This window comes from Cryptotermes secundus, unplaced genomic scaffold (genome assembly GCF_002891405.2).
Source record: "Cryptotermes secundus unplaced genomic scaffold, Csec_1.0 scaffold952, whole genome shotgun sequence".
NCBI lineage: Eukaryota > Metazoa > Arthropoda > Insecta > Blattodea > Kalotermitidae > Cryptotermes > Cryptotermes secundus.
Window position 1 is genome coordinate 39,391 of NW_019736410.1, and position 21,227 is coordinate 60,617.

The following is a 21,227-nucleotide window of genomic DNA, read 5'->3' on the forward strand; positions in this document are numbered from 1 at the left end:
GTTTGAGAATAGGGTGTTGAGGAGAATATTTGGACCAAAGAGAGAAGAAGTGACAGGAGGTTGGAGAAAACTGCACAGTGAGGAGCTTCATAACCTGTACTCTTCTCCAAGTATAATTAGAATGATCAAGTCCAGGAATATGAGGTGGGCAGGGCATGTAGCAAGAATGGGGGAGGCAAGGAATGTATATAGCATATTGGTGGGGAAGCTAGAAGGAAAGAGACCACTGGGAAGACCAAGGCGTAGGTGGGTGGACAATATTAAAATGGATCTTAGATAGATAGGATGGGATGGTCTGGATTGGATTGATCTGGCTCAGGATAGGGACCAGTGAAGTGCTGTTGTGAACACGGTAATGAACCTTCGGGTTCTTTAAAATGCTGAGAAATTCTTGAGTAGCTGCAGAATTGGCTTCTCAAGAAGGGCTCAGCTCCATGAGTATGTAAGTCAATGTAATAAGCAAGCGGGATTGTGGGAATTCGGTGAAATTGAATTGCTCACTTACTGCTCTTGGCCTTTCACAGATGTTTTTGAACACATTGTAAATTTAGTTAAAATCCGACAGTAATGATTTACCTTTACCTTAAAGCCTACCCGTGTGTCTGGGTGCATTTTCAGTGGAACTCGCCCTAAATTGACTATCCATTTATCGGCGTAAAAACTCTTTCGAACAAAGCAAAGAAAGCAATATTTTTACATTAATATAGCCTTCACAGAGGAGCCGGGATAGCGCAGTCGGTATACTGACTGCCTACGGGCTGGAAAACCGAGGGGTTGGATTTCGAGTCCCGGTAGGGTCAAGAATTTTCTTTTCTCCACGTCGTCTAGACCGGCTCTGGTACCCACCGAGCGTCCTATCCAATGGGTACCGGGGGTAAAGCGGCCGAGGCGTGAAGCTGACCGCTCATCTCCAGCTAGAGCCGAGTTCAAGAAAACGTGGATCTATAAATCCACTCCCCCATACACCTTTATGGTGTAGTGCTTAATTAATTAAGTACAGGGACAATTTTACCTTACCCTTTACCGCAAATCGTACAAATTTTTCGAGACAATCAGCTAAAGTGGCTTAAAGGACCAGAATTGTCACGCTATGTGTGAATTTCATAATTTGTTTAAACCTCTCGTCCAAGTGAAGGCCAAGATCATTTCATATTAATTTAATTTGTGAGCTGGAGAGCTATGCCGGCGGTAGTTTAACTACCGGTAGGGTCACCTATGGCGGACAGGTCAAAGGGTAGAATCCAGAGATACCCTGGTCCTCCAAATTGGGGTTGGGCGTGAGGCTAACAAACTCATTCTGTGAAAAGAAATTTGTTCAGAAACCTAACAACCGGCCTCGGGACATTATGCGTGGGGACATTCCTATGGCAGCACGCACTGGTTGTGGAGACTGGGTGCAGAGGAGACCAAGGCTCACCCAGGGCTGTAGCGCCGAGCGGTAGGCATCAATACTTGAGTCTGCGATATTATGACTGTACATAAGCTGCTTTTTCACTAATTACTTTTAGGATAAATAGATAGTAGAAGCCGGGACCAACCCACCGACGATCGTCATTGGTTAGTCTGTGCAGTGCGTAAAGGGGAGCCGTGGGCTGTCCCCCCCCTTGTGAGGATACCCCGCCCAAACGCACGTCCTTATCAAATTAGTTGCGAAGTTCACAGTGACCTAAGTGTTGTGCGTACTGTGGCTCTGAAAGTGCATCGCCGTTATTAATATTATTTTGCGTTTACGGTTCCTTTATCTTGCTGAGAGCTTCATGAAGGCTGTGGATTGGATCGCAATTAAGTTTAATGGCTGTGAACAGAACAGGAAGTACGACATACGTTGCTTACAGATAGTGACTTCGTCTTCTCTTATTTAATTACGTTTTGTGCTGATGTCAACTCGTGGTAGGTGAAAAAGGAAATGTCGAAATAATAAATAAAAAACACGCTAACAAGGAGCGTAACAGACCCAGATTGGGAGGTTCGTGTATATACACAAAAATAAGTACATAACCTATACTGCCATATTGTCATCAGAATGCAAGACTCGATTATTACAGAAAGATAGAAAAATGCATTAATAAATAACGTATCGTTAGAAAATGGGGGGCAGGCGATAGCGTAGTTGGTTGAGGCACTGCGCTACAAGCTGGAAGATCACGGATTCGATTCCTGATGAGGCGGATCTTTTTTTTTTTTCAATTGACCTAACCCTTCCAGCCGCACTATAGCCCTGGAGTTGACACAGCCTCTAACAGAAATGAGTACCAGGAATCTTCCTGCGGGGTAAAGGGCTGCCGGCGCGTAAGGCTGATAACCTTACCGCCATCTGTGAGCCGATTGTCTAGAAAATATGGGAGACTCGACGTCTCACAATTCTATGAGCCTTCACGGCCTGTTGCAGGGATGGTTTTACTTTTTTCTTTACGTTATCATTGGAAAATGAGGCAAAGTTCGGGGAGACTGCCTACTTGGGAACGGTAGTAACAAACCAAAAATTATATTGAAGACGAAATTTAGAGCATATTGCATTCAGCATACGTGGTGCTTTAACACTGGCGTCAGATTACCTCACTTTTAAGGGTAAAAGATAAATTTGTCCCTGAGCTTAACTAATTAAGCACTACGCCATGCAGGCGTATGGGGAGTGGATGTATAGACCCACATTTTCTTGACCTCGGCACTAGTTGGAGGTTAGTGGTCAGCTTCACGCCTCTGCCTCTTTATCTCCGGGGAAGGCGTCACCGGAACCCATTGGATAGGAGACTGAGTGGGCCCCAGAGCCGGTCTGGACGACGTGGAGAAGAGAAAATGCTTGACCCTCCCGGGACCAGTTCGTCCAGCCTGTAGCCAGTCGCTATACCGACTGACCGGCTATTCACTTGTACGTGTATGAGGACGTAAACATTAAAATATCCAACGCTATAACTTCGTGTCTTCTTGAAATTTAGTGTGGGCTGTAACGGACACTGTCGATCAAAGAGGAGAACACAAGTTTGACAGTTTGAGAACAGGAGGCTGAAGCGAAATGTTTCGAGCTAAGAGAGCGAATAGCAGGAGGGTGGAGACAACTGCATAAAGGGAAATTTTATAGTTATCCAACTTTATCGAGTACCTCTTGAGGAACTCACGATCGCACAGGTAGTCAATTAACTTCCCACCTGTCGTGGAGGTCGTGTTCGAAAGAGCCAGATGAAGCCAATCCACATCCTCTAATTTGTTAAGATCCACTTTAATATCATCCTATAATTTACACCTGGTTCTCCCAAGTGATTTCTACTCTTTGGATGTTTCCACTAAAATGTTGAATCTATTTCTTGTGTTTCCCATGAGTAACGCATGGTCAGACCATCTTATTCCTCTTGGTCTTCACCCAAATAATATATGGCCCAATAGTTTAAGATGTCCTCCTTTCAAATTCTTATTTATTCATCATTCATAATCATATCACCACGTATTACCTAACATAATTTCAAGGAGCAAAGCCCTTTTGAGAAGCTGATAGTCATTCAGACGGCCAATAGATCCCCTATTGTTTATGCAACCCTAAGATTCATTCCATGTTCATAAGAACACGCCAGTGGATCATATCCTGGGTCAGGTGAAACCAATCCGAGTCTCACGCCTTATTTCCTTAAGACCAATTTTAATATTAACCTCCTTCTATGTCTGACTTACGCAAATGATCACTTCCCTTCAGGTTTTCAGGCCCAAATTTTATATGCATTTCTCGTTACATACAGTCTACACTCATAGCAATATATGTTTGGTACTCTGTATGGAGCCCTGAGCAAATAATTCTTATGAGGTGCAGAAGTTGACAGAAGTCCCTCACACTGAGTTAAAGCTCAACCGCGCCGTATGCATATTGTGCTTTAAGCTGCCATTGCACAGGGTGAAGAAAAGGTAAAATTGTCCGTGTGCTTAATTATATAAGTATTATGCAATTAAGATATATGGGGGAGTGGAGGTATAGCTCCACTATACTTGACCTCGGCACTAGTTGGTGGTGAGTGGTCGGCTTCAGGCCCTGTCGCTTTACCCCCGGGGAAACAGCCCCCGGTTCCCAATGGATGGGGTGGGTGGACCCCAGAGGCGGTCTTGCTATTGTGGAGAAGAGAAAAATATTTTGCGTGTGCCGGGAATCGAACCAATTTCGTGTAGTCCGTAGCCCGTCACTATACCAACTGAGTTACCTCGGATCCTTCCATTGTACAGGGACTATGTTGAAATCTCTGATACCGCTGGACAGGGAAATAAGTGTGTAGACCTGCACAGCTACATCATTTCACTTGGGAGTTTCGCACGGAGACTAAAGACATACAGTCTATAGGAGTACATAGAACACAGAGTTTCATATTCTTGTTGTCAAAGGTTTAGTAGGTCTACTATGCCCAAAATAGTTTTTTTTTTTTCCAAATTCTGTGCTTGTACATATTCTTGTAACTGTGTGCATGTCCCATAACTTCTCTGTTACCAGTCCATAAAGAAAACCGCGCATGTGTAATGTTTAGAAATTTGTTTTTAACTTGATCGGATGTGAGTTACGTACGCGGAGCAGACTCTCCCAGTTAAAGCAACGAAGGGACTACAGGCAGGTCTATACTCGTACTGTAATCTAGCGAAATAAGTTAATAGACATATATATCCTTAAATGTTTGAGGCACTACACTACAAGCCGGAAGGTCGCGAGTTCAATTCCCGATGAGGTAACTGAATTTTTCAATTGACCTAATCCTTCCAGCCGCACTATGGGGTCGTCTCAGCGTCTAACATAAATGAGTACCAGGAATCTTCTGGAGGTAAAGAGCGGCCAGAGCGTAAGGCTGACAAACTTACCGCCATATGTGAACCGATTTTCTAGAAAATCTGGGAGCCTCGACGTCTCACAACCTTATGGGCCTCCACGGCCTGTTACAGGGATAGCTTTACCTTTTTTTCTTACCTTACATCTCCTTGAGTGCATAAAACCAAAGTTGGAGCGTTGCGACGCCGGGTCATGGATACGAGAAGATATTTCACAGTTTCATGAAAGTCCTACTTTGTTCTTCCCTCACTGACTTCTTCTATTTTCCTTGCAGGCGGTTACGACATGAATGAAAGAAATTAAAAAAAATAGCCCTTCAAACCGAGGAACTACAAACTTTGTATCAGAGTTTAAAAGAGAATAACTTTAAGAACAATTTGCCTTATTACTGCTTCGAAACAATATGGCCGACAGCGAAACATCTTTCATTAAAGAGGCAAGTAATTTCAAAGCCGATAACGCCAAGTTACAAACTAAACGTCCATCACACTCATTTTCTATCGAGCAACTTCTCTCTGTGACATCAACTGCGCCGGAAATACGTTTAAGAGTAACAGACCAAGATTCACTGGAAGCTCCGCCTGCCGGTGAAGCTGGTGACAATCCTCAGTTGACAGTGACGCAAGAAGTTGATGACACTTCGCAATACAGACATTGTTCATATGGAAGAACTTCTACGATGACTTCTATCGTGAGTGCAGACTCTTCGTCAGTGGGACTACGGCCCGGATGTTGCAGTGATTGCGAGGAAGATCAGGAGATCTCCCTAGAGGAAGAGATGGAGGAGCTGACGGTGCAGTCACCCGCTGGTGGGACCGAATGCAATGCCACCGTTTCCACTACTCTAACTGATGCGGATGGCTTGAAGCCGGGCCCACATAACGGTGAGTTCCATTTCTTTATTTTCAGACGTTTCGGAAAAGAGCGTGAAGCTCAAAATTAGGGGTACATTAAAGGTAAAGGTAGCCGGTCAAGGTAGCCGAGCGGTCTAAGGCATGTACTCTCTTCGCTCGCTCGGAAGCCGGGATCGTGAGTTCGAAACCCACACAAGGCATAGATGTTTGGTATGTGTTTATTCTGTGTTTGTGTTGCCCTGTGTTTAGGTAGAGGCCTTGCGACGGGCTGATCACCTGTCCAAGGAGCCCTGCCGTCTGTAAAATGATCATGAAACTGAGAAATCAGCCCTGTGCTCCACAGTGGGAGCAAGACGAGGGAGAAGAAAGGGTAAAGGTGAAGCTGTCCCTATAACAGGCCATGGAGGCCCATAGGGTTGTGAGATTTCGAGGCTCCCACATTTTCTACACAGTCATTTCATAGATGGTGGTGAGGTTGTCAGCCTTACACGCCGGCCGACTTTTACCCCCAGGAAGATTCCTGGTACTCATTTTTCTTAGAGGCTCAGTCGACCACAGGGCCTTAGTGCGGTTGGAAGGATTAGGTAAATTGAAAAAATACACCTCATCGGCACTCGAACCCGCGAACTTCCTGCTTGTAGCATAGTGCCTCAATCAACTGCGCTGCCGTGTGACCCAATTTACGAAGAAACTGAGGACAAATAAAATCTGGATTCAGAATTTTCTGTCTTCCCAATCCATCTAGAATCTACTTTGCCTTTACATTTTTATTAGTTAGAGCTGAGACAGCTAAGTCGGTAAACTGATGGACTGCGGCCTGGACGGTCAGGATTTGATTCCAGGCAGGTGAAAGATTTTTCGTTTGTCCACAGCGTCCAGACCGGCTCTGAGGTCCACCCAGCCTCTTATCCAATGGGCACCGGGGGTTCTTTCCCTGGGGATAAAGCGACCGGGGCGTGAATTTGACCACTCAACTCCATCTACTGCCAAGGTCAAAAATGGAGCTATATCTCCACTCCCCCATACGTTTCATTCGCGTGATGCTTAATTAAGCACAATAACAAATTTACATTTATTTTGTATGGACGTGGAACTTGGTTCCTCACGCTGAGTTAGCGATCCTGAACCGCTTTCAGGCAACGTCTCCTTAGTCTCAGAGGGAAACTTCACTTCGACCCATCCATTTTTTTACACGGTGACTTGCATTTTATCTCAGAGATATGTTATCGTACATTTGAAGGCAGACAAGCTATAAAAGCACAGTCTTCTGGTATATAACGCCGCGTATCCGACGTTTCGGAGGAACAAATAATGTTCTTCTTCCGAATCAGCAGATGTAGGAGTTACAGCCCAGAACACGTACTCTCCATGGTCAGCTCCATGAGAGAACTTGAAATCCAACGACAAGATATACGAATACCTACAGAGGTTATTTTACATTTTGAACAAATTTTATTTTATTCCACGCACAGAAGCTGTTGTAGAAAAAAGCTGCCAAAGAATGTTTAAGCCTTTGCAACCTGACTTTTATAATGTATAAAAAAAACGTCAAGAACTCTGACATGAGGTTTCGCGTGCCCCTGGCGGTGCATATACCCGCAGTTCAGAACCGCTGCTTTGAGGCCTGTGCATTGTGGGCTTTTCAGAACAGATTACTCAGGAAACTGGAGAAAACTGCATAATGAGGAACTTCGTAATTTGCATTTCTCGGCAAATACTGCGATAGGCGTGTTTTTAAAGTTTCTTATTCCAAGACGCTGACAGGAGCGAGGCTACATAGCGTTCATGACGGGGTGATTAATGAATATGGAGCAGTTTCTAGGATGATGATTGGCAGAGAAAATTGAAATACTCGGAGAAAATCCGCCTCAGTGTTATTTAGTCCACCACAAATAACAAATAAGTAGTTCTTTCTATCGTGAAGATGGAGGGGGAAATTTCTTTCGAAATGTTGGTAACCAGCTTCATGGTTGTCATGACCCAGAAGACCACATTATTAACCTTCTGTGCCCCGAAACTTGGAATCTTACTTCGGCTATACGCCCTGGATCTAGCCGCGCCACCAGCCCAAAACGGGGCCCACAGCAGCTGAATATATGCGAGCTCAACTGAATCGCGCCTGAGGGGTAAGACAAAGGCTGAAATCCGGGTTAAGGCGTCACGACGCCATGACCAACAATAAAGATGGGGCCCTTGTATTTAGAAAAGTATTGTAAAGGTAGAAAGAGGTACCGAATGCGGCATCCGGCTCTTCCAAAAACCCCGTAATTCAGGATTTCAGGAGTAACTGGATAAAATCAGTTCAATAAGTTAAGAAATCCTGTTGAGTTGATAACAGTCCATAATGACAGCCTTTGTTTCTATTATTGGGTGTGGGCCGCATGATGTGAGTGTGCAATGCAATGTACTTGTCTATCTATGGTTCTATAGTCCTTTGTTGGACTTCGGCCGGCCACTTCTCAGTTTCTTGATCTTGTATACTGTCGGCAGGACTCCTTTGACGGGGATCAGCCCGTCGCAAGGCCCACCTGCACACACAGGACAGCACAAACACAGAATAAACGCACATACAGACATCCATGCCTTGAGTGGGATTCGAACCCACGATCCCAGCGTAAGAGCGAGCGAAGACAGTTCATGGCTTAGACCGTGCGGCTACCATGACCGGCGCAATGAACTTGCAGTGTGTGGAGCGCTCTCTGCTGGACTACTGAACTGTTTACGCTAGAACAACTACGAGTACTGCTTGTTTATGTACTAAGGAACGTGATTGTTTGAGATGCTCCTTATAAAGATTAAATACTTTGATCTGAATAGGTAGATACTCAGGATAGATCCGTCGGTTTAACCTACGGGATGGACTGTAGAGGGATAGCGGTTCGACATCTGGCTGGGCCAAAGAGCTTTTCTCTTCTACACAGCGTCCAGATCGACAGTGGGGTTCACCCAGCCTCCTGTGCAGTGGTAACAGGGGTTGCCACCGAAGTTAAGAACGCGTGATATCCAGCCCACTTGCAGACACGGGGATATGATCGTAATTCAGCACCCCTAGCACAGAGGCATATTTTTCGTTACAGGGCAGTTGATAAAGTAACTGGTTTATATGTCTTAATTATGATTAACTTAACACCCTCAGTCTATGTTCCTCCCTTAATGTCAGAGACCAAGCTTCACACCCATACAGAACCACAGGAAAAATTATATTTATATACTGTATATTCTAATTTTTATGTTTTTCGACAGCAGACGAGAAGACAAAAGGTTCTGGACTGAATGGTAGCAAGCATTACCCGAGTTCAGCCTCCTCTTAATTTCCTCCTGAATCAGGTTTCGATCTGTTATCGCCGTTCCGAAATACCTGAATTGTGCCAAATTATTAATAATAATAATATTATTATTATTATTAATTTAAAACATAAAGGGAAACAGCTATTATTAACAGGTTAAGACAAAACATTTTCTGAATTCTGCACCAGAATTGAAAGCAAGGAGCAACACCTTCACCCCCCCCCCAACCCATGCCCCAAATTGTTTTTCGATTGTCTCGGGTGTTCCTTTGCATCATCATTTCAGTATGACGAGCTGCAGTCAACTGTTTGCCATCTTCAGAGATGTGTCGCGGGCAATTTCCTTTAGCAGTACTCGGATAAGCTCAGCTTGCAGTTCCTTCTCTGACTCTACAGCCCTCTACAAACGTTGGCCTAGTTCAGACAAAGAAGTCCATTCTACATCACGTCGCAGTAGCTCTTAATAGTTCCATCTTAAATTTCCGTTACTGTCCATGTTTTAAATGCATTTAGTTCCTTAGGGCATATGGGTTGTATATCCATGATTAAATTGACTCAAATCACAATAGAAATTAGAGAAAAATTCCCTCTTTTTCCTATCTCAGATATTCAATTTTTCATATTTCAAACGTCGCATCTTCGTTCACTCTGTTCCGTAAAATGGGAAATAGAACTATTAAGAAATATGGAGACGTCTTATTTGTCTTTTATATTCATTCATTCACTCGTGAATCATTCTCTACATACTCCAGCCATCTAAATCTAGGCCTTCCCATTTTTAGCCTATGTCCCGTATTCCGAAATCATAAAAGGAGACTTATGAGATCATCTTGCTCAGGTCCCCACTAAAGTTGCTACGAAACGGCTTCTTAAAACGTTACCGAGGCAACGAATATGCATGCAAGAATAGAAGAACTGTTGGTCCAGGTGTGTTCTGTGCGGTCCGTGTCGTACAAAGTACTCAGTATGTAGTGAAAGGAAAGTAGTCGAAGTCAGAGACAAAGTCACAGTGCGACTGACGCTCAGTCAGTTACTAAGGGGGCTCATGAAGAGATATTTATTACTGTTTGACAGTTTTTATCTTGTTTGTGTGGTGCGCCCTCTCTGATGACAGGACGCGTCTGTCTATTGTACATGCCGCTGGCCTTGCCAGCGCAGTCCTCCTCGGGTCCGAGTCCCTTGGTACTCGAGACCATATATTACTGTCTCAGATTTGAGATTTCCCTTTTCGTCGCCTCCTACGCGTCGCAGGGTCACGGTGGGGGTATTCGACCCCGCCTCCACACGGGTTGAAATGAAAGTAGGAAATTCGGTTAGAATATACTAAAATAGGCTTAAACTTGGCGGTGGTCGAACGTATGACCATTCAAGTGAATAGCTGCCGTTGTAGCATGAGATAAGTAAGACAGGCAAGATCTGCTCTGCAGTCACATTCCACTGCGGTACATATGCAGCACTGAGTAGGAATTTTATGGAGGTCACTATTATCATTAACTGCCAGGTTTACACCGTTTAACCTGGTCCCACCTTCGGGTTAAAAAAAAAGTAAAGGTTTCCTTATAACAGGCCGTGGAGGCCCATAGGGTTGAGAGATGTTGAGGTTCCCGCATTATCCAGACAGTCGGCTCACAGATGGCAGTGAGGTTGTCAGCCTTACGCGCCGGCCGCCCTTTACCCCCATGAATATTCCTGGTACTCATTTATGTTAGAGGCTGAGTCGACCCCAGGGCTATAGTGCGGCTGGAAGGATTAGGTCAATTAAAAAGTCCACCTCATCGGCATTCGATCCCGAGACCTTCCTGCTTGTAGCATGGTGCCTCAACCAACTACGCTACCGCGTGCACCAGATCTTCCGGTTAGTAGATTTAACCCTTCCATCTCTCTCGTGGTCGACACTCTGGCTTCTTCAGCCTTCATTCTTATTTTTTACCAGCTGCACCCGGCCACGCGTTGCTGTGGCTCAGCGAGTATAATTATTATCACGTCCAGTATCACCGAAAAACCCATCGGAGCTGGACTATTATAACCTGGTTTCGGATGCAATAGAGGGCACTTTCGCCCAGGGTTCGATTTCACGTGTTCTGTGCTCGTTGCCGCTGTTTCAACAGTTCGTTGCCACGGTTATTCCTAGGCAACGATCTGTTGGTATTCGATTTGTCGCTGTGGGAACTCAACACTTTGAATTGTAGCCGTTGCGCAACGATGGACGACGTATAACACGTTACAGTATATTAATATTGAGTACAATTAATATTTTAACCAATCAACCTGTCACAGGTGTGACATTTATATATTACGTATATAAAAACACGCGCGCATTCGAATGCAACGTTGTATCAAAATTTCGAAGCAATCGGTGAAGAACTTTCGGAGATTTTTGAGGGCTAACAAACGAACATTTACATTTTTATTTATATAGAAGATAGAAGATGGGTAAATACGTATGGGGGAGTGGAGATATAGCTCCACGATTCTTTACTACGGTACTTGAAGGAGGTGGTTGGTAAGGTTCACGCACCTGCTGCTTTACCCCCGGGGAAAGAGCCCCCGGTGCACATTAGATAGCAGGCAGGGTGGGCCCCGGAGCCGGTTTCAATGCTGTGGAGAGCAAAGTATTTCCCCTGCCGGAAACGGAAGCCGGGCCACCCGGCCCGTCGCTATACCGACATAACTATTCACTATTTTGCACAGGTGCGCTGCGCGGGCTAAGGCATGAACCGTCTTAGTGTGCTCGAACACTGGGGTCGTGGGAACGAATCCCGCTCGAGGAATGGATGTTTGTGTGCACTTATTCTGCTTTTATGTTGTTCTGTATGTATGTAGCGGCCTTGCGGCGGCCTGATCCGCCATCTAAAGAGTCATACCGACTGTGCATAGATTAAGAAACTGAAAGAGTGGCCAAGATCCACAAGGGCTGTAGAGTCATAGATAGATAGTTGAGCGAAATTTAATCATCTTCCTGTTATGTCAGTGCCCTAGATGGTAGTGAGGTCGGCGCAGCAGTTGAGGGTAGCCCTCAGAGAACAGCATTCAGAACCGCTGCCTCAGCTCACACATACAGGAAGTAACATCAGCATGATGTACATGAACACAACACGAATACACAGACCGAAAAAAAAATAGCAAGACAAAAGGTACAATTATATGGATCATGTTATTAATTCCCCACAGTAATTGATATATATTTAAAGGGTAGTGTCGGCGGACTCATATATATGAAAACGAAGACAATGTTTATCCAGACATGCAAGGGGAGGTTCCGAACACAACATCTGATCTGCGTAAACAATAGAAAGAGAACAATAACAGCCTATACAGAGGTTACTCCTACAGACATACGTGACGAAATCAAGGTCATATGACGCTTATTTTACTAGGAATGGATGACCGGAATATATCGAACGATTTAGTTCAACGGAGGAGTCGGGATAGCTCAGTCGATATAGTGACGGGTTACAGGATTCGATTCTCAAAAGGGGTAAGATTTTTCTCTTCTCCACAGTCTCCAAACCGACTCTGAGTCCCATACAGCCGCCTATCAAATGCGTACCGGGGGTTCTATCCCCGGGGTAAAGCGGGCGTGGTGTGAAGCTGACCACTCACATCTATCTAGTTCCGAGGTCTGTTGGGCGGGAAACGTCCGCAATTTGGCTCAGTGACCTCCTTTGGAGATATGAGGTTCTTTTACGTGCCGTAAAGTTACGACACGGGACCCACTGCTTAAAGTCCCTCCCGGAGGACTTGTTCCCTGAATTTTTCCGCCCTTAAAAATTCGACGACCTCCGCCGGGTATTTGAACCTGCGTACTACGGTTCATGACGTGGGAACGTTACCTCTAGACTACGGAGACCGCTGATTAATTAATTAAGCACAGGGTCAACTGTACCTTTAACTTGGTTCAGTGGTTATGCTAGGTAATAGGGGAGTCACAGGGTAAGAAACCTCCGTCCAGAAACCAGTTATCTGATTTCGTTACCGTTAACCAGAATAATTCTGGGCCAGACATGATATTTTAAACTTAAAGACTGAAGATATGATGCACTAGCTGAGAAGGCAGTAATGAATGAGGGTGCAATGATGAGTAGCGGTGGAAAACCGAACAAACTCGGAGAAACCGGCCGAGCAACGCCACTCCATGCAGCACGCGTCTCGCATGAAACAGTGGGGATTGAGCGCGAGGCCGACGGAGCGAGAAGCAGGCACCGAGCCGGCCGAGCAACGCCACAGACGCCGATGCCTATCTTAACTGAGGACGTTCGTCATTTTCCTCAGTCCCAGCTGGAAAATTGTGGTCTAAAACTTTAAAATAGTCCACGACACATCCCTTCTATATCCTTTCCAATTCATCAATGATATCCTATCATTCAATAACGCACACGTTAAAAATCGTTGTTAAATAACTCAAGAATCACTAGACTATATGAAGAGACATTCCGGAAAGTATATCGAACTGAATGATACATAATTTAATGATGCTGAATCAAATTCTGATGCTACATAATACAAAAATTATTGGTAAGAATCAAAATAAATATAAGAAGTTCTGGTAAGAATTAATCATCTACTTTTCTTTCATAGGACAAGGACAAAGCAGTTGCCTAGCAACGGTAGGAGGGATACACATACACACACACACACTGATGGGAGGGTATATGAAGAGCGCCGTTGAGATGGGCTCAAGTGTCATGATATGCTACAAGATATAATAAATATTGGTTCAGGCATTAAAAGTTGATGGGTAGAGGGAAATCCGAGACACATAGATAGCATGGAGATAGCATAAGCCTATTTTAGTAAAGTGGACTAATAATGGTAAGGACAAATTTTTCCTGTCCCTAATTACAATTAAAACATATGGGGTAATGAAAACATTGCTGAAGGCATATTAAACATTTGCACTACATGGAGATAGGTGATTAGCCTCATGCCCCGACCGCTTTACCTCCTGTACTCATTCGGTAGGAGGCTGGGTGGACCACAGAGCCGCTCAGAAAGTTGTGATGAGGAGAAAAATCTTCGCCATCGCCGGGGTTTGAAGTCCGAGTATCCGGTTATCCAACCAGTATCCTAATTTTTGTAATTCATACGGAATGGGAAGGAAAACATGGAAAAGTAACTGAATGCATGTCTCAGAAACCTACCTTTCAGAATTCTTACAAGGACTGTCACTGAACACGGGCCTCTAAGGAAACAGGCCTGTAATATGGGAAAATATGTATTACATAACTTGTGGGGGTATGGGGGTCATTTGTGGAACTATATCTCTACTCGCTCAACTTCCAATCTAAGTCTAGGTGTTCCTAATGGTCTATTTCTTTCTGCTCGGGAAGTGGCTTAAATTGCTGCTGGCCCTCGCCAGCACAGTAATTCTTGATTTCGTGTCCCGTAGGGATCCATGACCCGAACTTTCTTCTCTCCTAGACGTGCATGTGTTTGGGAGCGGGGCCTCCTCTTGAACGAGAAGACGGGTCTTGTTACTACTGGTCTCTCTCCTTCTACTGGGGGCTGACAGTCCTCAAATATGTCGTTGCTCAATTACGCTTGTCAACAATAGAGAATTTTCTGATCTCGTGTTTAGCCCGTTGCCGGCTGGCTAACATCTCACAACAGATCCTCAACTGTGGACTCCCAACTCACGACTCCTCTAGCGTTCTTCGGTCAGGTAAATTGCTGCTGGGTCTCGCCAGCACAATCTTTTTGTGTTCTAAGTCCCTCAGGATTAATGACTATACTTATCCTTCTGGCTTCTCCACAGAACCCCTGTATCCCGCATGCGCAGCACATACCTGTCCACTTCATACACCTTGACCTAATCATTCAGGCTGTACTAAGGAAGGGAGGCTGAACTCAGGCAAGGCTTGCTACCATTCAGTGCAGAACCTTTCGTCTTCTCGTCTGCTATCTGAAAGATAAAAATTAGAAGATACAGTATAAAAATATAATTTTCCCTGTGGTTCTGTATGGGTGTAAAACTTGGTCTCTGACTTTAGGGGAGGAACATAGACTGAGGGTGTTTGAGAACAAGGTGTTGAGGAGAATATTTGGACTGAAGAGAAATGAAGTGACAGGAGGTCAGAGAAAACTGCATAATGAGGAGCTTCATAACTTGTATTCTTCTCCAAGTATAATTAGAATGATCAAGTCAAGGAGGATGAGGTGGGTAGGGCATGTAGCACGAATGGGGGAGAAGACGAATGCGTATAGGATATTGGTGGAAAAGCCAGTAAGAAGGAGACCACTGGGAAGACCAAGGTGTAGGCGGGTGGACAATATTAATGGATCTTAGAGAGATAGGGTGGGATGATATGGATTGGATTTATCTGGCTCAGGATATGGACCAGTGGAGGGCTCTTGTGAACACGGTAATGAACCTTCGGGTTCCATAAAATGCTGATAATTTCTTGAGTAGCTGCACCATTGGCAGCTTTTCAGGAAGGACTCAGCTCCATGAGTGAGTGAGTGAGTGAGTGAGTGAGTGAGTGAGGATTGTATTAAGAAGATATTGATTATAATTCGAACCTGTGTCTTGGAACGTTGTAATGAAAGAGATTGTATAGAGCAGTACAGTTCTGTGGTAGCTACAGGCAGAAGAGGGACAGAGGGCAAGATGCCAAGAAGCTGTCTCGTTTAAGTAAATTAGGAGGTGCAAATTATAAAAACATTGGGGCAGACGCACTGGGACCGCACTTCTAGAACCTGTGCTGTGGCATCTCAGGAGTGCACAAACTCCAGATGTTGATTATAATAAGCGAAAGCAGAGAGATACTTTAATTACAGATTCATTTACAATATCCAAATGTGCTCTGAGATTCTGCATAGCTCATTTATTTGTCTGTAGTTCATCTAATGATGTTGCACCGTCAAGTCCTGGGTGAGAGGTGAATAGTGAATTGAAAATGCGGTGTAATTAGAGTACTCAACCAAATGCGCTAACGCGTGCGCCACATTATCTATCTATGGCTCTGCAGCCCTTAGTTGGACCTTGGCCGTTTTTCAGTTTCTTAATCCTATAGACAGTCAGTAGGACTCCTTGGACGGGGGATCAGCCTTTCGCAAGGCCTCTAACTATACACAGAACAACACGAACACAGAATAAACGCACACAGGCATTCATGCCTTGAGTGGGATTCGAACCCAGAACCCAGCGTTTAAACAGGAGAGGACGGTTCATGCCTTAGACCGCGCGGCCGCTGTGATCGGCAGCTTCACCTTTACCTTGCCTGTACGTTATGAGGCGAAATGGCTCAGTCGGTATAGCGACGGGTTACGGGCTGCACTGCCTGGGATCTATTCCTGGCAGGAACAAGCGCCCAGACCGATTCTGGGGCCCACCCAGCCTCCAACCCAATAGGTAACCGGGACTCTTTTCCAAGGTGTAAAATGGCCGGAGCGTGAAGATCTTCACTAACCTCCAACTAGTGCCGAGGTGAAGAATGGTGGAGCTACTCGTATATCTCCACTCCCCTGTACATCGCCATTGAATAGCCCTTAATTAAACACAGGGACAACTTTACCTCTACCTGTGCGTTGATAGAATTGTGTTTTGCACATGCGTACTCGCTTTGTTTCTAAATTCAGTGTACGTTTTGAATGGCCTCTAGTATGGGCTTAGTCTTCCCGTGGGGCTGATAATCTTAGTATCTTGAACTGTGGATATAAAGGAGACGCATTAGCATAAAATTGCCACTACTGTTCTAACAGAGATCAGAATCTGCATGCGCACGGCAGTGGCTACTTCCGAAACTGCCGTAGCTATTTTTAGTACATACCACCTCATCGATTCCCGATGAGGTCACCGCATATTTGCAATTGACCTAATCCTCCCAGCCGCACTATGGTCCTGGTGTCTGCTCAGCCTCTAACAGAAATGAGTACCAGGAATATTCCTGGGAGTAGAGTGTGGCTAGCACGTAAGGCTGACAACCTCACCGCCATCTGTGAGCCGATTGTTCAGAAAATGTAGGAGCCTCGACGTCTCACAATTCTGTGGGACTCCATGGCCTGTTACAGGGAGAGCTTTACCTTTTTTTTACAACTTTAGAAAGGAATGTGGCATAATGATTGCAATAATTCAGAGTAATAATAGAATAAATGAAAGAGGAGTAGGGGGAGGCATGAAGCTCAGGAACGTGAGAAATGAACACAAAATTTACACCTTAACGGAAGACACGACTCGGCAGGTATGAGAAATTAGTACTGACGGTTTCTGCCTTGTGCAGTCCGTTGAAAGACAAGCGACGATTTAGAGGAAGATGTCGCTTCCATCTTCAGGGTAGAAGAATAAGCCAAGCAAGAAACCAACGTGAAAGCTGGTGTCAAAAAGAGCTTTTATGCTGGTTCCTTGCGCAGCTTATTTTTCGACCCCGAAGATGGAGGCGAAATGTTCCTCCGACACATATATTGACTTTCAACGGTTTACATGGTGTTATATACCAGAAGACAGAAATCTTCATAACCATATATTTGAGGACCTCAAGTCCTGCAAAAATTAACGTTAATTTTAGAGGAACAGAGTCAGATTGTGGACTTCATTCATCTGACTCAGGATAGAGCTCAAGGCGGGATTTTGTCAACATGGATATGAACATTTCAGTTCGGTAAAACGCGTTACGTTTGACAAGTAGAGCCACTACTAAGTTCTCTGCAAAGTTTCTCTTACATTTAGTAAGTATGCGAAGAAGTGTAATGAATTTTTAGATATGAAATGTGAATTTGGCAACGTGGCCCGTTAAATGCAACGTGGCAAAGGATAATTCCTGATGCCAACCGGTGATTCACGTCTGTCGAGGCTCGAAAAGCGAAAGTTAAATTCATTAACACGCTGCTTCTGTTTTATTCAGGAAGTCGGCCATCTTGTATCGTAACAATTTTAATTAGCTACGTAAACTTTCATGGAAGTTGCCTCCTTCAAGACAAACTGCATGCTAAATGCTGCCTAATTACGAAGGAACGCCGTTTTTCATTGGCGTTCAGAAATGTCTGCGGCAAGAAAGGATCTGCGTCGGAGCTCCTGTTTACCGCACCTATCCTCTCAGTGCAACAGTGATGCAAGCGACATACTTGATATTGTTAAGATCTTGTGAGCTATTTACATCACACATCATTAACTAACCACAAATTGCAGTAACTTCCTTCGGACCCTCACACTAATCGAACGTACGTGTACGCAAACAATTTTAGTTGGGAAACACAGCTCTCAAGAGACAGAGGAGCAAACAAGAGGGTAATATTAAAATGGTTATTAAAGAAATAAGGGATGAGGATATGAAATGGATTCATCTGGATCGGGATAGGAACCACGATACTCATCTTTACACGAGCCATGTGACATGTCTGCGAACATAATTCTTGATAGCAACGCTGAAATGTGTCATATAGGAGTTCATAATGTTTCTATAGTTTAGTTCGACTGAAATATGTATGAGCTAGGTATATTACGATATTCACTTGTTTGGATACAGCGCATCACCAGATATTCGTATCACGCAGGGCAGTAACAGTACGTTATGTTGTTATATAGCGTTCTAGGCTATCTGCATAAAGAAAAGATAAACAGAGAGATGGAGAGAAAATTGGATAGACAGACAGAGATAAGTAGGCTGATAGGTAGATAGATATGTAGGTAGGTAAATAGATAGATAGATAGATAGATAGGAAGCAAACAGGCAGAGTTGTCACTGTGCTTAACTAATTAAGCACACCATGAACACGCATTGGGAAGTTGAGGCATAGCTCCGGCACACTTGGCCTCGGTACTAGGTGAATATGAGTCATCAGTTTCACGCACCCAGATACTTCACACCCGGAGAAAGAGACCCCGTTACCCAATTGGTAGGAGGCTGGGTAGGGACACTCTGGAGTAGAGAAAATTCCCTTGTCCCTGACGGGAATCAACCCACAGCCGTCCAGCCCGTGGCTCGTCGTTATGCCGAACGACCTATCTCGGTTCTAAGATGGATAGATGTGTACTGCGTTCAGAAGTGCATGGCTGCATATACAAGTTGTGCAGATAAAGATAATTGTTCTTAGTAAAAAGAAAGTTTCTCACCCACTCACTCACTCACTCATGGAGCTGAGCCCTTCTTGAGGAGCCGCCAATTCTGCAGTTACTCAAGAACTTCCCAGCATTTTATGGAACTCGAAGGTTCATTACCGTGTTCACAAGAGCCCTCCACTGGTCCCTATCTTCAGCTAGATCTACCCAATCCCAATCATTCTATCTCTCTAAGATTCATTTTAATATTGTCCACTCACCTGCGCCTTAGTCTTCCCAGTGGTTTCTTACCATCTGACTTTCCTACCAATATCCTATATGAATTCCTCTTCTCACCTATTCTTGCTACATGCCTTGTTCATCTCATTCTCTTTGACTTGATCATTCTATTATACCTGGGGGAGAATACAAGTTATGAAGCTCCTAATTGTGATGTTTTCTCCAACTTCCTGTCACTTCATCTCTCTTCGGTCCAAATATTCTCTTCATCACCCTGTTCTCAAACACTCTCAGTCTATGTTCCTCCCTTAATTTCAGAGACCAAGTTTCACACCCATACAGAATCACAGGCAAAATAATAGTTTGTTTATATGTTAGCGCATTAAGTATTACGAATTTCGAATGATGTGGATTGCAGCCGAGACAGTGATACAATCGGACAAGGTTACACACGTGACCCTTTCAGCCCGTTACCGAACACAACTTTGCCTCTGTCAATATTTCCGAGCTTTTGCGTGTGCAGCCAGTGATTGTTGAACTGTTCTACGTGTATATTACTGGTTCATATATAGTGAGGTCGCATTTTATGCGAGGAATGCGCCCCTGAAGACAAGTTTTGTAACGCATATATGGTTCTTGAGGATTTTGTTTTCGAATTCGTATTACTTGAAATTTTGCGTATAAAGTTAAATTTTATTAATATGCACTATTTTAAGTTCGCATGAAATGTGACCACACTGTATTACGATGGGCGACACTACAGTCGGAGTTCGACCGTCTGATGGCAGTCTGTCGAGTGGTTTTGAGTGCTTCATTTTACCACATATGTTTTGTATAGATAGATAAGTAGAAAAACACGTCGGTTTGGGTACAGGCCTGTACAAAGGAGAGCCATTCCTTACGTCGCAAGAAGATTTTTCTTTTCTAATTTTATGCTTTTGGCGCCCTGATCTGTTGAAATTCGAAATTAATTCTGAAAAAAAGAAGGATAAGAAATCACGCCAAGGTCTCTCAACTTTCACAGAAACAGGCAGGCCGTGTGCAAATTCCAAAAGCTGCCGGCCAGGCTTGCGTGAAGCTAAGACCATCCAATTCTGAAACAGACGCGACATCATCCGCGTAACGAACTGACGAACAAGTGAACATCACTTTGACACTGTACCTCATTTCGACTTGTTAGAGGTGAACATAATTACTGCGCATACAGACATTCTTATACCGGTTTTCCAGGGAGATAAGTGAGTTCTCATCTTTCTGTACCTTATTACAATTTAAAAAGAAGTGAACACAGAAAAAAGAAGTCACGACAGATTTAGTCTCAACGAGGTGCGACGGTTGAGTGTTCAGTGGCAGGCTAATGGGTTTTCCTCCCGACAGTTGGCAGCACCACTTCCGTTCCACACAAAAACCCGACAACCACAATTAGAGAGATGCATCCATGCCACACGTTAAGAGAAAGCCAAGTAACGTCTCTTTTACAGACAGAACCTTGAGAGTGTTATCAGCTCGTAGTGTCTGGTGTGAAAATTAAATTAAATGTAACCTCTCACAATAAATCAAAGATACTTTGACGTGCCGCCAGGAATGTCGGAAGATAATACGTTCATCACTGGTCAACGGCTAGCAATTCCTAGGCAGCAATTCCTGGGATATCGTTGCCCCGGAGATGAAAATCTAACAGTGGGGTTTCCACCGTTACAAACGAATTGTTTGAGGCAGACACGTATTCCCGCAGTAAGAAGAGATTCGTTGCGTAGCAGCCGGAGAAACGAAACCCTTCGACAAGGTGTTCCCTATTCAGTCCGAGTGCAGAATGTAACAGTCCAACTTCAGTAAGAGACAGTAAAATACGGTGGGAGTCCCAAGGGACTCGGACCCGAGAAAGACCGCTCTGGCAAGGGCCAGTAGCATGTAAATAAGACAGACCCGTCCTCCCGTCAGAGAGGACGCCCTACAAAAAAACAAAACCTTAACGTGCAACAGTAATAAATATCTGGCCATGAGCCCCAGACGGGGCTCGACACCAAGACTTACTGACTGACTGAACGTCAGTCGAAATGTGACTTGGACTTGGACTTGGA

General features: G+C 44.4%; 1 protein-coding gene across 1 annotated transcript in view; it reads left to right on the forward strand.

Annotated features, from left to right (window-relative positions):
- Nucleotides 1-1,661: 1,661 nt before the first annotated feature.
- Nucleotides 1,662-21,227, forward strand: part of LOC111869925 (homeobox protein ceh-30) — a 52,511-nt gene continuing 32,945 nt past the window's right edge. The window contains exons 1-2 of the mRNA XM_023861812.2: nucleotides 1,662-1,890; nucleotides 5,067-5,676. Coding sequence (XP_023717580.2) covers nucleotides 5,196-5,676 — 481 coding nt within the window. The 5' untranslated portion in view covers nucleotides 1,662-1,890; nucleotides 5,067-5,195. The remainder of the gene's footprint in view (nucleotides 1,891-5,066; nucleotides 5,677-21,227) is intronic.